At 41.6% G+C, this 18,124-nt stretch overlaps 1 protein-coding gene across 6 annotated transcripts in view; it reads left to right on the plus strand.

The window, feature by feature from the left end:
* Positions 1–18,124, plus strand: part of asap1b (ArfGAP with SH3 domain, ankyrin repeat and PH domain 1b) — a 65,011-nt gene that overhangs the window by 35,583 nt on the left and 11,304 nt on the right. For 4 of the 6 annotated variants that reach the window (XM_017406605.3, XM_017406608.3, XM_017406607.3 and 1 more), the window contains exons 5-17: positions 123–197; positions 609–658; positions 804–933; positions 5,541–5,626; positions 8,612–8,687; positions 9,779–9,865; positions 10,443–10,451; positions 10,712–10,812; positions 11,187–11,256; positions 13,958–14,045; positions 14,264–14,312; positions 16,160–16,326; positions 17,562–17,695. In XM_017406605.3, coding sequence (XP_017262094.1) covers positions 123–197; positions 609–658; positions 804–933; positions 5,541–5,626; positions 8,612–8,687; positions 9,779–9,865; positions 10,443–10,451; positions 10,712–10,812; positions 11,187–11,256; positions 13,958–14,045; positions 14,264–14,312; positions 16,160–16,326; positions 17,562–17,695 — 1,122 coding nt within the window. The remainder of the gene's footprint in view (positions 1–122; positions 198–608; positions 659–803; positions 934–5,540; positions 5,627–8,611; positions 8,688–9,778; positions 9,866–10,442; positions 10,452–10,711; positions 10,813–11,186; positions 11,257–13,957; positions 14,046–14,263; positions 14,313–16,159; positions 16,327–17,561; positions 17,696–18,124) is intronic. The other 2 variants (XM_017406606.3, XM_017406611.3) reach the window with 1 other exon arrangement.

Consider the following 18,124-nt stretch of genomic DNA (forward strand, 5'->3'; position numbering starts at 1 on the left):
ACGCTGCATGATTTAACATGAGAATTTGTCAAACGTTAGCCTCTGACATTGTGTTATGACATATTGACGACGTTTCCCTGCCCGGTTGAAACAATATTTCTCCTGTCCGTGTCCTCTTTCAGCTCCAGAGCCTCAGCCACAATGTGATCTTCACCCTGGACTCGCTGCTGAAGGGGGACTTGAAAGGCGTGAAGGGGGTAAGATTTACTGTTTCTCTCCCTGCTCCTTCCCCCCTCCTCTCTTAAGGCTCTTTTGGGAGCACTTGCATAGTCAGCATGTCTCTATCCATGTCTAAACTTCTGTGCCTGTGATTAAGCCTGAGAAGAATGACTGGGGGAGTTGAGAAAGAAATCTCCCTCTAAACTGTAAATCTGGCAGAAGTAAACACCGCCTTTGTGTTGGACTTGAGGCGAGTAACTGGGTCATGAACTCGTCGTGTTGGAGGTAGAAAAAGGGGCGTGGTCGCCGACCTGGCACCCAGGCCGTGAATCGCGAGCAGAACAAGTCATTTTCTGGGCCTCAAGTGGCGACGCAAGTCCTCAAATAACTTTGTCCTCCAACTGACCCCTTCATCGTTTGCTGAATCTCGTCTTTCTCTGTCCCTGCAGGACATAAAGAAGCCCTTTGACAAAGCGTGGAAAGACTACGAGGCCAAGTTGTAAGTGGATGAATATAAATTGACCATCCGAGTGCATCTCAGAATGTGCTGCTCACACTGCCCTAAACGCAAAAACCCGACAAAACATACAAGTAGCTGACGTTTTCTTTTTTCTTTTCCCCCCCCCTCCCCTCCTTTGTGTCAGTACAAAGATCGAGAAGGAGAAGCGAGAGCACGCCAAGCAGCACGGGATGATCCGTACGGAAATCACCGGGGCCGAGATCGCCGAGGAGATGGAGAAGGAACGACGCCTGTTTCAGCTCCAGATGTGCGAGGTGCATATTTTCACGCCTGCTTTCGGCACGCAGTCATCTGAAAGAGTGCAAATACGTTTCCAGCAAAATGGCAAGGCGTGTTATCTTAACGGGCCGCTAAAAACAGTTTTTGTTACAGCAAATATTTTTCTCAGGTAATTTTTAAAACTAAAATAGTTCCTTGATGCCAAGCTGCTGATTGTTAGCCTAAACCTGCCTGGCTTAATTTTTCAAGACGTTATATTCTAGTATACGTTATTACAGTTTTGTCTAGAATGACTTGTCTTATTACTACATTAAATTTTTGGGCTTTTAAAGAACTTTTAATTAACTTATTTTTTTTAAATAAGTATATAACGCAGTATATTTTTATTGCTAATACATCCTGGAATTAATTGTTTTAGCAATAAAAGCATAAAGGCTGTAACAAAGAGGTCCACAAAGTCACATTAAAAGTCTTTATTGTTCTTGTTAGTAAAGCCAAAAGCATATTGGGCTTTTCAGGCCAAATTAGACTTACAGAAAGTAATGAAGCTTTTGTGTCACTGTGAATATTACCATCATAAAAAGGACCGAGCATCTTTTCACCAATTCGCCAATTAAAAGCATGAGCGTCAGGATCTTGAGAGTTTCTGCTTATTAAAGTCTTAAAAGTTTCTTTGCTGGTACACCTACGCATGAGCTGGTGTGAAACTCTGACAGTGTGATGAGAACCTTGAGCTGAACCCCGAGGCTGTAATAGGTTTGTTTATTAGAAAGACACCCATCCTAACTTTATTTTATTCTTTTTTATTTTTCCTGGTTGCAGATGGTCTTTTTAAAACTTCTTCACCTTAAAAAAAAAAGAGACAGGAGACGAATATCTCTAGTAGCCGTGCCTTGGCTTTGTATTATTTTTTTTTTTTTGCTGCTGGAAATGAGTAGGAATAGGACTATTGTTTTTAACGGGAGGAACAGATCTGGGGAATCCCCTCCTTTAGCCATCATTCACAGCTGACTGACAGCTGGCTGCAGCGGGTGAAGGAAGTGAAGCGCCAGTCTGACCATGAAGTGGTCTCGACACAGTGACTTTTTAACATTCGAAACCAAAATCTGGCCCATGTTTAGCACCAAATCACACAGTATATATTTGCATTTAGGAGGCAAGTAAGTCACCAGTTTGTGTTTCTGGACTGAGTTTATGGCAGAAGATAAAAATCTGAAACAAACGATCAACGAAAGTCGAGTAAATGAGCTTCAGCTAAAAAGATCGAACTTATCTCGTCTTCAACAGTCCCGACGTCCGCCTCGTCCTGTGAGCCTGTAATTATTTTGTCACTCCGGTGCACAAAAAAGGGCTGAACTTTTAAGGAAAGGGACAGCGTGAATTAAGTGTAAAACAAACGCGAGCCGTGTGCGTGCGCGCCCACGAGAATCAGAACAAACTGTTAGAGCTCACCCCGCTTTGCCAAAACCCACTGCGGTGGTGGGCGCTGACGCCTACGCCTCGTTCGCTGCTTTATCCTGGCAGGATTGTTTTTTTTCCTTCTTTTTCTTAGATTACATAATGCTGGCCGCATTACTTTTGGTTTTCTGGATAAATCGCAACAAATTTCTCTGCATTACCTTTGCACGCCGACCGACTGGTCTGTCCGCTGCTCAGAGTGACTCAAGCATTTTTCAGAGCACAAACGGACTCAGATTTTATTACTACTGTTTGTTTGTTTTGTTAAATCACTAGAGAATAAGGGGAAGAATGCAAAGAGTAGTGGGAAAAAATGTCTCTGTGAGTCTGAGAATGATGCATTTTCTCCATCGTTTACCTACTTAGTCTAGCTTTTTAGCACGTTAGCACATAAAGTATCACTAGATTTCTAAATGAGATGCATCAGGAAGAGGACTAAAAAGTAAATTATTCTGTTAGGATTCTTTTAAAATGGCATAAATTAAATTATTTTTGCTTTTGTGTTGCTAATTTGGTGTTTTCGACGTTTGGAGGTGTTTTACATGTATGAAGAGTCAGGTTGTTTGTGTTTATAAAAACTCTCAACCAATTTATTTTGATTGTTTTTAGCTACAAATTCAAAAATTTCAAGTTTAGTCTCATTGAGAAGTGCAGAAGTTACAAATAAGATTGCAAGATTGAGCTTTGAGGGGTCAGTTGTGGCATGAATTATGCATCTAGCTACAGATTTTTGTTGTTGTTTCTTTCATTTCCCTGACAGAAAACCCAACTTTTTGCTTACTTCAAGGAACATTTTCTGTAACGCCTCTTTCTATTTCAAAGTCTTGCATCATTTGACATCTTTGCGTCCTCTCAGGTTGTCCTGGCAGACCGACAGTTTGAGCACATCTCCAAGATTTTCCCTTTGATAGACGCTTTCAGCCTCTGCATACAGTAATCTGACGCCTTTCAGTGGATGTGACAGACTCGCTAAAATGCATCCAGAATCCAGATTTTAAAGAGAAAAAAAACATCCTCACGTCATTCTGATGCAGATAACAGCTTTTTTTTCTTCTGAGAAATTTGCAGCATCCAGAACTACTTTTATTGCAAACACAGAACTCAAACAGTAAAATAAACTGAAATGATTTATTATAGTTTGAAAAAAGAAACACTGTGATTTGTCAATATATTTTGGTTCTTATATTCTTAAATTTTAGGGACAATGACAGTATTTATTTCATTATTCTCTTGATGATGCTTTGATATTTTACTTTAGTTTCACATTAGTTTATATTTGATTTCCTATTCTGATTTTTGTTTGCTTATTCAACACTGCCTCCTGTGCATCTTTTCTTTTCACCATTTATTAAACTGTGTCTGAAGCAGCTCTTGCTACAGATTTCTTTTTTGCATAATTTCAGCCGATCTACCCATCGGTTTGCTGCATGATCTGGTTTTGCAGCCCGCCTCCGGTTGCTTTTGCCCGATGCCAAAAACAAGTTGTAGCACCCACATCACATTAGCACAGGCTTCCTCTTTTCATTGGCTTCCTCAGTTCAAATTTTTAATTTTGAATACTTTCTCTAACAAAGAATCTGAACTGCTGTCTTCTTACTTCACTGCATGAATATCTGAGGATAAAATCAGCTTTGTGGTTTTGGCCACTTGTTTCTCGCTCTCCTGACAGTTCGATAGCTTTGTAAGATTTAAGAATATTTTGTCTAAAAACAGCTTCTTGCTGTTTGTGAGCCAAAACAACCATTTATTAGTACTCATTTGTTAAGATTTAAACTCATACCATGTCTTTCACCGTCTAAAAAGTGCTTACATAACAGCTTTTGTCAGAAGAATCATGGAAATTTCATGCTTGACTTTGACTGCTAAGTTTGCATATGTTGCATCCTGTCTTCATAGATTATTTCATAAATTATTTATCTCTGGTTGTGTTAGCATGAATGCAAATTTGGTTTCGCGGAATTGTGCTTCAAATGCGATCAGCGTCACAATTAGGTAGATTTACGCTCCTGTTTTCAATTTCTCTCAATCTGGCTATTAATTTTTTACGTGTGACCTACTTTTTCCTCCCGTGCTGTGGGAGATTTGCGTTGTTTGTCTGTATTTTGAGGCACTTTGTTAGTGTTGCAGCCATAAAAAGAAGAGGAGCCAGAAGAATAACAAACACCAGACATTTCCTAAACCAACAGTCATTAATGATGGATACATCAGCGTGGCTGTTGTTGTTGTGTGCGCTGCAGTCAGTGGTACAATCTGTTCATCCCACTTAACCTCGTTTCTCTCTGTTGCGTGCACTCTGGCTCGCTCACACTCCCTCTCTCCATGTTACTCAATCACCAGATTACCCGGCGCTCTCACTCTCTCACCCTTTTTTTTTTTTTTTCCATCCCACGCTGCCGGTAGAGGAGTGAGGAAAAGGCAGGGCTCAGCAGGCCGCATTAAGCTCTGCAGCAGCGTGAATGTGGCTGCTCATTCACACAAAAGGATTCACATGTGGCGGCGCTCTCCAACAACACTGAACCCACTCAAGCTTTAAACAAAATGTGGATAATCTTCTGTCCAAAAAGCTCCGTCGGGCAGACAAAGGGACTGCACATGCGTGCATGTTCACATGTGACTCATTTACTCATGTGTGCGCTAACTTGCCTGCATCAACACACAAAATAGGAAGAAAACTAAAACTGTATCAAGGCAACAGAGGGTTTAGAAAAAAAACCTGACTGCTGGGTTAAAATTGGTCTTGTGACTCTGTAAATCTGGGTGGATTGACTCGCTGTAGGATTAGCTGAAGATTATCTTTTATTTGTTTGTTTGGTGGGAGCGCTGTCTGAAGACGTTCGTCTCGAATCCTCAGACACCCGGTCTGGTAATACGCACTAAACAACTCTTCCTTTGACGAATCCAAGTGTTTCCAGTCACTGTTTTTAGGTTTTAGTTGTTTAAGACCAAGGCAGAAGGACGGCGCCTTTTGCGTGTGTTTACAGCATCAGCAACACGTTCATCTGTACATCAAAGGTTTTATGAATCGCTTTCTGACGGGATTATCAGAAAGCAATGTGCTCCTGTTACGAGTCTTCTGTCTGTAAATGTGCTGCTTGCTTATACCTCATTACACTCCAAAAATCCTTTTAACATCCCCTGAATTTTTTCCCCCTGGCTGAACTCTGCTCCTCTCCTCTGCTTGCAGTACCTGATCAAAGTAAATGAGATCAAGACCAAGAAAGGAGTGGACCTCCTGCAGAACCTGATTAAGTATTACCACGCACAGTGCAAGTAAGTACCGCCATAATCTCCCCGAACCCAAACGTGCAACGCTCCCCTGCCGTGCACTCACGGAGAAATATTTCACAACTTGCGATAGGAAGTAAAGCGCTGCCTCTCCCCTCCTTTTCAGCAGCAGCTTGATGTCAGTTTTCTCCCTATGTGGTTCACAGATCTTGAGGGTTGCTCAGTTGCACAGTCCTCATAAATCTGCACAGGTCATCATAAAGAAACGCTCTGACAGCCGCTGGGTTTGGTGGGTAAATAAAGTGGGTGCTCTCCTCGCCAGAACCGCAGCTGTGACAGAATGACAGATTTTCTTCCAGCGTTGCTATGTCCTGTCACAACAGTGGGACAAAACAATACACTTCCCCGCTAATCTCTTCAACCTGGGTCTTGACGGATAGAACGGCTGGAGCCATGATGGATTAGAAACATTAGGGCACCGGACGGAGAGCTGAGGGAAGTGTGCGATTGCTCAAAGCTCGAGAAGGAGAAAAAAAAAAGCGTTCTCAATTACGAAATTCGCAGATGCAAAACATTATCATGTGTTTGCTGTTACTGATCGTTGATCAAGCATGATGATTGTAATGTAGCTTCAAATTATCTTTGTTGAACTGGCTGTTGTGCATTAAGATGGAACAAAAGTTGTGTATAAATCATCTGGACAGCAACAGGTATGTGGATTTCCCCAGTTCATTAGCTGCTTTTGACAGATTTTTGCTGCTTTTTGCTCTCGCAGGGAGGGATAGAGCCTTGAAAATGTATCACAACATTTCAAGAAAAATTGCAATAATGATGTTTATAACAAAATAGCAAAAACACACTGAATATTTTATCTGAGCAGCTTGCAGGTAGCAGCATTTCTATTGCGGAGGAAAAATATTAATACCCTGCTGATCTTCTAAGTTTGATCACAATGAAATGGTCTCTAATTTTTAAGCTAGTTTATTTTATGCCTATATGACACAGATTTCTTCTATTCCAACTGCTCCACCACTATGAGCAAGACCAAAGAGCTGTCAAAGGATGTCAGAGACAAGATAGTAGATCTGTACAAAGCTAGAATGGGCTACAGGACCATCAGCAAGAAGCTTGGTGACCATCGGTCGCCCTTGGCCTGGAGCTCCGTGCAAGATCTTACCTCACAGGGTGAGGATGATCACGAGGACCTTGTTAAGGATCTGATGGCAGTAAAAAATTCAACAAGAACCTTCTTCCCTCAGCCGTACCCATCCACGGTCCATGGATGTGTCTTCGAAGCATGACAGTGACCCTTAGCATACTGCTAAATCAACAAAAAAGAGGTTAAAGAAGTACATTAAGGTCACGGAGTGGCCTACCCAGACTCCAGACCTCAGTGCTGCGGAGGAAGCTGGAGCTTTGGGTTACCAATCTGCAGGACAATAAAGGACCACTAAACGATTTGGAGTGTTTCTATAAAGAGGAGTGGGCCAAAGACCCTCCCGAGATGTCCACAAACTTGGTGACCAACTACAAGAAACAGCTCATCGCTCTGCTCGCCAACAAAGTCCGCCAAGTACTAAGTCATGTTTTGATTATTTCACTCAATGACTCAGAAATCAAATTTGAACTATTATGTCATGTGTTTTCAGGGTTTTTTAAAGTTAATACTATTATGACTCTCGCCATTAAATTAAACTAGCACAAAAAGTAGAGACTGTTTATTTTCATTGTACGTGAACAAAGCTACAAAATCAATAGCTCAAATTATGTCCCCCATCATATTCATGCTAACAAATGAGGGGTAATTTATATATATCTTTTACTTTATGACCTACTGCATGACAGCAATGCAAACAAAGCTATTAAAATATGAACACTGTTAGAAAAAGGCATCAAAACCTCAGCCAAACAAAACTGAACAGCATCAGTAATTTCCATGAACCGCTCAGTGTCCTTTCCTTTTATTTAGAGTACTCCTGGTGATTATGTCCAGCGAAGCTCTTTCTCTTTCTGAGTCATTTATTTATCTGTAGTCCACACGTACACCTGCTCACGCCTCCTCCTCACGCACTGCCTTCTCCTTGTTGTACTCCGCTGTGTGTTTTCATCAAATGCTGAAACAAGTTTTCGTGTTTACCCTTAAGAGTCACGGTTTTCTTGGAGTAATGTTCAACCGAGCTCAATAGGTCCACTCCTTATTGGTGCGGCGGCGCTGGATGATGTGTTGTTCGCGTTAGGGAGCGTTAATGTCGACATGGCACTTTTTTACCACACTAAAACCTTCTGCAGGTGTTATAGTGGATTGTTATGACCCGACACAGCTCTGTTTTTGTGTTGTAATATGTTCCTTCATGTCTGCAACAAAAGTGACAAATGAAAGGTTGCGTTGACAAGTGCTCACGGTGGCTTTTGGTTATCAAATGTGCATGAAATCATTGGAGGCAAGCCCTTTTCTGTACCTGCAGTGGAAAAAAAAAACCCTCTTAAACTGTATGTTCTGACATTTTGCTGGGTAAGCAGAGCTTGAGAAGCGGAGCCAGACGGAGTGGGAGAAGAGATGTGGGATCATCAATGCAATGATCGAAAGAAAATGAGCTGAACACGACGCAGCAGAGAAAGTAATGAGAATAATGAGAATAGGAAGGGAGACGCTCGTTCCAAGAAGGCAGCGGGAGGTGAAGGGAGAAGGAGGGGGAGGTTATTAGGTGGTGATTTGCTGCTGCAGAGCTTCGACGAGGTGTGTATCGCTGACAGATCTGTAATGGATTTCAGGATGTGCTAAACGCCTCTGCAAATCTGCCGTAGGGCCGGCCAGATCTGATTTCCCTCCCAAAAACCAAAGGTGCCAGAGTGTGAGAACGAGCTGAGCTGTATGTTCGACATAAACTGGCCCCGTTTCTTTCTGTGTTCGACCTTTTAGAAAGGCCAACAGGATCACACCGCAGCACATGACATTTCTTATGTGATACTTCTAATAAATGGCTGATCTGTGTCTGAATGTTGTAACTCACGTGTATCTTTGCTCCCCAGTTTCTTCCAAGATGGTTTGAAGACCGCAGATAAGCTGAAGCAGTATATCGAGAAGCTGGCAGCTGACCTCTACAATGTAAATAACTCCTCTCATTTAGCTTCTTGCTCATTATGATATGATTTTCTAACCCTAACTTTGTATCAAATGTGAGAAAAACATAACGTTAACTCATTCTAGTGGACTTCTAAAGTAAATTTAAGCACAGGCAAATTGGTGCAAAATTGGTACTTTAGGATAAAAATGACTTTTATTTAGTTACTGTGGTTTCTCATAAAATATCAAATAATGGAGTATTTTGCTCAGTCGTTCATGCTTTTCTAAAAATAAGTAACTCTTCCAATTACATGCAGTACCTTTCACTTTGACTGAATTGGTTGCAGCCAGTTTTAGCAAAATGTTCTGCACCAGTTGTCACGAAGCAGAACCTTCAAATACCCGAAGAAGTGTGGGAAAGAAGATCCTTAAAACAAATGTTTTTAGCAGAGTTTGGACTCAGCACAGTGTTTCACCAGGTGTGCTGTGGAATTAGATGCATTACAAGTTGTCAGCACACTTGGGAGGACCTTGGTCTTCAGTTCGTTGTTAAATCCATCTCCCAGACAAAGTTTTTAGGTCTGCACGTTTGTCAAGGATGTGCAGACACACACAACTCGGAAATAAGTGTGAGAAGTGGATACAAATGTGATCAAATGGGCCTTAAACATTACAGTTAAAAACATGACTTTATATGGTTAAATCAGATGTTCTTTTGATGTATTTTTAGTAGCATGCTCTCTATTTTGACTTTATGCTTTAATTAGTGAGTGATCAGATCATATTTTAGAGTCTAACAGCTTATCAGGATCTGATAACAGCAACCAATCCTTGTCATGCAGCGTTAAAACCTTTTCCATTTTTTTAACTCTTCAAAAACCTCCATATTTAGTTTTTTCTTTTGCTTCTGTACACAATCATTCAATGTCCACAAAGTCCTTTGTTGCAAGTAGTTGTATTGTTTTAACTCCGTATTATTTTGGCTTTTTATTTTATTTTTTCATTGTATGTTGCATCATGTAATCCTACTTTGGGAAACATTGTTTGCAAAATCTAATTTCATTTGAACTGTCCCATGTAAAAGCAGCTAGAGGTCTCTCACCCCTCCTCACTGTTGCGTTTTCGCTCCACAGATTAAACAAACTCAGGACGAGGAGAAAAAGCAGCTGACTGCTTTGCGAGATTTGATCAAGTCCTCCCTCCAGCTGGACCAGAAGGAGGTATGCACGTCACACCCGGCCACATGAAGCCGAATTTAAACCCAAACTTTAAACGGGCCGGTCTTAAACTGAGCTACGTCGGTCTAGACGCAGCCACAGCAGCTCTGATTCAGTCTTTCTTCTCACCGCACGCTTCCTCTAACTCTGGCCACTACCACGTTGGAGCTAGCCTCCTGCAGCACAGAGCGAGTGCCCAGTGCTGTACCATGCTGGTAGCCAGTGTGTGGTAGGCTTTGCTGGTGACCAGTGTTGTGCCTCACTGGCTGCTCAGTGGAGAGCCACTCACTCGCCAATTGTCACGCTCGCACTTCGAAATCAAAGCTAATTCTATTTAGCGGCACGGGTCGTTTCCACCCCCCTCGGTTAACGCACTCAATCCACTTACATGCATGAAATGCTGCCGATTGTCATTTAATTGACACTTTCTGTAACTTCTCGAAAGTAGGCCCACTGTATTTTGTTTGGCACATGGTCAGACAGCACATTTGTCACATCCAACTCGGTGCACCCAAGCCAGATCTTTCACACCTCTCCCCTCTATCTCCTCCTTTCTGCCTCCTGCTTGTCTGGAATAAAGTCTAGAAGAGTAAGTGCAGCTGCATGTTGAGCATGCTATGGTTCACAGTAGACTGCTTTGAGCATGCCCCGTGTGTTACTTTATTTGTCCTGATAGTTCTCTTTTTGGTTTTTAGTTCTTTACAAATGCCCCTTTATCCTTGGTGTTAGCATAAACACATTTGTAGAGTGTATGCGGGCCCTTGTTGCATGTTTTTACGGAGCTCACTCTTCGAAAATCGCAGTTTTTATTGCTAAGTTGTGTTGTATGTGTTGTGTGGCTTCTCTCAGGACTCTCAGAGCAAGCAGGGTGGCTACAGCATGCACCAGCTGCAGGGAAACAAGGAGTTTGGAAGTGAGAAGAAAGGCTACCTGCTGAAGAAGAGTGACGGGTAAGCCACGAACACAGTTATTATAAGAAAAAGGAATTTTAAAAGTTAGATAACTGCAATCAAATGATTCTGCGTTTGACAGGCTTGACTGGTGATCTGCACTCAGAAAATTAGATTTTTATTTTTTTTTGGTTTGAAAGATTTATAGCTATATACTCAAACTTTACATTTTTCCCCCCAATCTAGGACATCTTACACAAATTGAAATTGGAAGGTTGGATCTTTACGAAAGTCAACCTGAAATGCGCGATCGGTGCATCTCTTTAAAAAAAGAAAAAGAGGGCTGTAATGCACAAAGCATTAAAATTTATAAGACAGACAAAGAAGATATGACATGACAAGCTCTTGCTAATGTGTGGGGCGTCCTCTCACAGGCTGAGGAAGGTGTGGCAGAGGAGACAGTGCTCAGTGAAGGGAGGCATCCTCACCATCTCTCATGCCACGGTGAGCGCACAACACCCACCCACACACACACACACACACACACACTTAACACAATCATATGAAGTCACCATCCCTCCAGGAGTGACTGATCAGAGGGAGAACATTGTGTTGGGCTTTTCCAATCTGGAGGCTGGCAGAGTCGGATTGACATAGATGGGTTGCCATGGTAACCCCCTCCCTTCTCTTCCATGCCCTCCATCTCCATCCCTCCCTCCTCCTCCTGCTGCCTGCTGCGCAGCGGTGACTCATCTCTAATGGAGTGTGTGTGTGTGTACTGTATAAGCTGGCACATCTTCAGCGTTGTCCTCGCTCTTGTGCAGAAGACGTAGTTTAGTCTGGGTGCTTTTTTTTTTCCTTTCTTCTGCAGCCTGCAGGAGGCTAATTCTGCATTCAGTTGGCGTTAAATCTGACACACTTTCTGTCAAGGAGTTATATCTTATTTAAACACTCAGCAATAAGAACGACTGGACTGAGGGCTTTAAATATCAAGTATTTCCAGTTTCTAGTTTAATGGACTTCTGTGCTCTCTTGCTAGAAATATATTTGACATTTTGATACCAGATGCCTATAAACTAGCAGCCTTTTATGTTTACTTTTTTCTTTGCTGCTTTCATCATTTAGGACAAGCATTGAGTCGAGTTTACGGAGTTGGCCCTCTGGTTGCTTATTTACCAGCTGTAGCACAGGAGGAAATGAAAGCTCTGCTGGGGCATAATGATTCTGACTAAATGTGTGAGCTTGTGCTGTTTTATTGTCCACGTTTGCTATTTTTGCAGCGCGAGGTTGCGAGCATGATGTGAGCACTCGCGTAGCTGCTGCTCCACACATCTTTACTGCGTGCCACAACTAATTCAGAGGCAGTTGTTCCAGAAATAAAAGGAAAAGTGTTTTCTTTTTGTTCAGTTGAGCAATAAGAGGGCTAAATTTTTAACCTAGTTGTGGTAATCGTCCAAAAGCTTATCATTTTCCTCAGCGTGTGAGCTGTTTGGCACCTTGTTGTTTGTCCTTTAGCCTTTGTGGCAGCCGAACTGGAGGTGACTTCAGCTGACATGGCGCGTTGCCAGCAGGCCAGCCCAGCTCCAAGCCTCGTCTCAGCTTGTTAGCATTTCATTAGCACGTGCGCTGGTTGTTCCTCACCCTGGACGCTGGCAGGAGACTGAGCTGTGTGTGAATGTGCCAACTGGGTCCATTATTATAGTACATTAAAGTCCAGATTCTTAGTGGGAGTGCACAGAGTTTATCTTGTATCCTTGTGACACTTTTTGTGGCTCAGTTTGCAGAAGCCGTGTTGATTAACTCTTAACAGCAGTTGGATACATTTAACCGCAGTTATGTAAATTCTTTATCAGGCTAAAATACCGACCATCTGGTGGCGTCAGCTTCTTCTGTGTGATCATTTTCTTTCTTTGTTTCGCTGTAAAGCCAGTTTTGGGATGACAGAATATGTAGCGCCTACCACTATTTAGTATTTGATAGTACAGAGTAGGGCGATCCAAAAAAAAAAGGTTTATGGGAAAGTTAAAGTCTAAAATAATACATATTGAAATAGAGCTTCATTATGTCGCGGCACAAACAGCTTCCTTCAGTCTTTTTCTTTAATAGATGTCGGGTCACTGCAGTCGTCTGAACCAGCAGCCCTTTAAGCCAGAAGAGACAAATGATAGCACGATGGCTACACAGAGATAAGGACTTTGGAATACAAAGATGTTACAAATTAAATTCAGTCAGCGTATTGAGCAGAGCTCCTCCTGCGAGGCACCAGCTTTCATGTTGTTTTAGTGAAAATCTGTCAGTAAATGTTAAGGCAGCCTGTTGTGCCTGTGTTCAACTTTATATTATTAATCTAGGATTCTAATAATGGATGACTTTCTGCCTTTAAGTTCAGGGCTTGTCTGACATAAGCATTTTTTTTCCTCTCTAAAAGCCCACTTAACATCTGATTTACAGGCTTCTGGGAAACCTTCTGACAGAACAGGTCTTTTAAGCTATAGTGCCTGTACTTTTAGTGGTTATCTTCATCTTGTAGAGAATTGTACAAAGGAATATTTCATGAGTTATCATCAGATAGTGGAAAAAAGCTGAAAACCATGTGGTAAATATTTACAGGGATGATTTCTATGTATGATTATCTCAACATTTCAGACTCAGGTTTGTGCAAATAGTCGTATAAATTACCTTCTATTGACTTTCTCTGCACACTTTCTTTCCCCCTTTTTTATTATTTTTCCCAAAATAGTCATAGGGTTAAGATGATGGAAAACAAAATCACTTTGACAAAAGCGAAAACAAAGAGTAAAGAACAAGCTGCAGAGCATAAATCCTCATTAGTGACCCGCAATGCTTCGATAGAAAAATGGTTCATAGTTTCCGCTGCTAATGAAGATAAAGAAATAAAACTTATTTCCTTTGAGTTTCCGAGACTTTAAACAGCTCTTGCCACGTTGAAAATCTTCTTTTACTCAGCTAGACTCTTTCCAAAGCAACAAAAAGACTATTTACCCAGACTGCATGTTAAATATGATGCTCAGAAACAAATGTTATTAACCATATGACAGAAAAGCTCATCCTCAGTCTGGAGGATTGTTTATTTACACCAACCAAGAAATGTAACTAGAAACAGAAATGCCTGATGCAGGTAAACCCTCGAGGATATCATTGTGTTCTGTACTCACTGTAAACGTGACTCTTTTTGTATTTTCAGTCCAACCGGCAGCCGGTGAAGCTCAACCTGCTCACCTGCCAGGTGAAGCCGAGCACCGAGGACAGGAAGTGCTTCGATCTTATTTCTCGTAAGTTTTGCACGCACCTATCCGAATAGTTCAGTTACAGACGGGTTGGCGTGACAGGAGCGTTAAAAAAATGAATCTTAAAAACCCTGGGCAGAAAGCACAACATGCTCTCTGTGTGACGGACTGTTTTATCCAAGAGACACAATTGAATATTTTTACTTATAAAATGCAAAATGAGGGATTTGCATGCCTAACGTCACCTTCTCTGTTCCCTGCAGATAACCGGACATATCATTTCCAAGCTGAAGATGAACAGGAGTTTGTTGCGTGAGTATTTCAGAGAACCTTTGCTCGACAACAAAACACAGTCTCATTCTGCTTTTTGTCGCCCGCCGCCATGAGAGGCAAGCAACTGTGTAATGATGTATATCATTACCCAAAGGACGGATTTTGATGAAACTCTCCAAAAGTAATCAATAAATTTACTTCTGGAGCCAACCAAGATGGCTGCCACAGCTAATTGAAATTAGCAAACACAAAAATGGCTATAAATCCATCAATTTGGCACATAATGAGCTCAAATTTGGTGCGGTAGTAGCTTAGCTTTTCTGGGAGCTAACTGGTCAATCTCGCTTTAAAACTTTGACATGCAAGACAGTGAGCAGTATGCATTTCTTCAAGGAATTCTAGTTTAATTTCAACCGTTTCTGGTAGTCAGAAATAGATACAGACATTCAACCATTCACTTACTTACTTATTTAAATATTTATCAGGGGTCTTGGTTAGAGGCTGCTGTGAAGCTTTGGTGTCTTTCTGAGCTCGGTGAAGATCCCAGCAGGCGTTGAGAATGTGTCAATGTGACGTCGGCCATAAGATTTGTGGTCTGTGGTGACTTGGGTCACTGCAGCTTTTATGCTTTTGTTTCCCATGAACATGCATGATCAAAACAGGAGATACTGGACAGTTTCTTTTTTTTAAAAATAATGCATCACCTTTTACCACCTACTTCTTTTTCATTTCAAGGCATGTTCAGTTTATGTCGAGCTTTGTTTTGTCACATTAAGAGCTGTCTGTTCCTGTAAGGTTGTGCAGTTTGTTTAAAAGTCTTTTTTTTCCCCACTCTGCTACAACAAAGCATTTTATTAGCTGTCAAATCTGAAACCGTCTGAAAACACATTTTTATTTGTGTCATTTTTGTTCTGAATTGTCATCTTATGATGGACATTTTGTTCCTGTCATGGGGCGGTTTTGCTATTTGGCTGCTTGAACACTCCTCATGTTGACGTATATGTAGTCCTCTGAGGTCTAAATGTTTCTGCTGTTGGTTGTCAGGTTATTCCACATGCAGCTGCAGCATCTTTACAGGGTTCTCCACGGAGCTCCTTTTTCAGTACAGCTATCATGCCTCACCTCAAAGGAAGCATAGTATATTCCACATTTAAAGTAGCAATCGGTTTGACTCCGTATCTTTTCACCTACTGATCAGTAGACTAAAATAAGTAGTTTTTCACACACGCGGATGAACAGATAATCTAAGAGATCTCTTTATGTGTTCACTCTGCGGCTGGTTTTAGCTTTCCAGTGGTGGTTCAATGGCAGTGAGAGAGGAAGTCCTAATGCTCGTCTCATAAAACACTCTGTATATGAGTGTGTGTGTGTGTAAAGAGGTTAGTGCAGAGAGCAGATTGTGCTGCACAGTGAACTGCTGGAGGACACATTTCAAAGACAGCGATAGTGTTTCCTGCCTGTGTGACTGACCACAGTCCTGCGTGGGTGTTCGTACGTCTCTGTTTGCTGCATCAATGTTCAGTCGAGAACATCAACTTGAAGGCACAAATAGACTGTGAAGAACACCACTTCCAGATTTTTAATAAGAGCTGAAACTTAGTGAATGTGAAGAAGTAATTTCACCCATTTTCAATGTTACGAACAAATCTCTCATTTGTCTTTATTTATCTTGTACACTTTAATAAATTAATTTTTTTATTAAAGTTTCAAGATGCCCTTACAGATTTAATAAATAAACTGTAGTTTGCATTTGTCATAATTTAGTTTGATATTTGAAAATACCCCCCTGGCCTCTGTACCTTTTCTACACAAAAAGGTGTAATTTGAAAAGATTATTTAATGCATATTAATTTTAACATTATTTTTGATTTTGTCCCGCCCTGCAGATGGATCTCAGTGCTCACCAACAGCAAGGAGGAGGCCTTAAACATGGCGTTCCGTGGCGAGCCGAGCAGCGGAGGGGAGGACGGATTAGAGGACTTGACTAAAGCCATCATAGAAGACGTGCTGCGCATGCCGGGCAATGAAGTCTGCTGTGACTGCGGAGCAGGAGGTGTGTACCTGCACTGTCTCCGGGCAAACAGCCACCTTCACCTTGGATCTTTGTGCTTTAACTTTTCAAAAGATATATATTTTATTCAAAGCCAAAATCCAGTTTTGCTGTGTCACAGCTCTCTTGAACTCCGCGCTTAGTGTCTAACTGCAGTAGCTGCACGGCAAATCCCCCTGCAGCCCTCAGCAGACGAGTGTGTGAGTGTGTGCGCGCTAAAGCCGTTAGCATTCAGGGCTCAGCTCGATCCTGATCCTCCCCCCGTGTTAGCAAGCAAAGAGTCAGCACTCAGGAGTGCCGTAGTCACTGACAGTTAACACGCATACATGTACATATACACAAATACAGACTCTCCCTATAATAACACACAGCAGCTCCCTGGCTGTCCGAAGGGAGGATTTCATGCTCTAAAGGGAGGGGGAAAAAACATTTTTAGGCCTGAGAAACAACAACATTACATCACTTTGTTACATAAGTCGCACACGCTCCGTCGACCCCTGCAGTCTGCGGGGAGGAGAGGTAATTTGTCACTCCTCTGCTCTTGTTGCGGCATCCTTCAGTGTTCAGGGTTTTGGTGGAGAAATCATTTTCAGATATTAACTTTTTTCAATTACCAATGAACTGAAGATTTTCTGTGGTGACGCCGCTGGGCTCCGTATTTCTACTTCTGAACACGTAAAAATAGCATCACAGTTTGTGACTCTCAAAGGTTACATCTCTGTTCCTGCTGGTCTGAGAAAAGGGAAGGTCATTGTCTCATTTGATATTCGCCAAAGCGCTCCCTTCGTATGATTTGCAGCTGTAGAGGTCAAACCACAGTAATCCACTCATCGTGTTAAACATGCTCCTTGTGACCTGACACCACCTAGCATCTGGTCATTGTTTGAGTTTCTGTTTTACTCGTTTGTTTTTGAGTTTTCTTCATCGTTTCTGGCCTCTATCTGCTGCATTCCCAATGTCCCAGCAATCATAGCAAGTTTTAGACTTAAAGCTGCCAGATTTTAACAACAGAATAACAGACATGAGTTGAAGCAGATGATCAGTGAATATTATGGTTTAAAAAATGGGCTTTGGTTTTGGCATCCAAGCAGTGTTAATGTGCTTTAATACACACATTCACATTCAGTAAAAACTGGTAAGTTTCAGCATTACTTCACTTAAATCTGTAATTATGTTATAGTAAATTAAAGTTCAGACTGCTGAATGTATAACAAGCTGGATTTCGCCGTTCTTCGCAGACCCTAAGTGGCTGTCCACCAACCTGGGGATCCTCACCTGCATCGAATGCTCTGGCATCCACCGAGAAATGGGAGTCCACATTTCTCGCATCCAGTCCATGGAGCTCGACAAGTTAGGGACGTCCGAACTCTTGGTGAGTTACGCAGAGAGTCCGCCAAATAAGAAACAGCTTCTCCAAGGCACAGTCTGCTCTCCAACTCTTATCTCCAAGTCTTGTCAAATATTAGCAATATTTTAAAATTTGCTTTGGACGCAGTGCTGTCCCAAAGCTTTATTTGGAGAAAAATAAATTTATAATAAAATAAACTATTAAAGCAATCTTAAACAAAACAAACATAATCCACCAGTGAATATTTTGCACTGTTCCCATTTTAAAAGATATGTAATTATAATGCAATCGTTTGTGTTTGTCTGTCTGTTAGCAAAATATCTCATTAACCAATGAAAGGATTTTAATGAAACTAGATTGAGCTGATTAATGTTTGGAGCCAGCTTGATTTAAGAAGCTGCCACAGCTATTCAGCCTTAGCAGATACAAAAATGGCTACAACAGTCATTTTTA

This window comes from Kryptolebias marmoratus, linkage group LG21, assembly GCF_001649575.2.
Source record: "Kryptolebias marmoratus isolate JLee-2015 linkage group LG21, ASM164957v2, whole genome shotgun sequence".
NCBI lineage: Eukaryota > Metazoa > Chordata > Actinopteri > Cyprinodontiformes > Rivulidae > Kryptolebias > Kryptolebias marmoratus.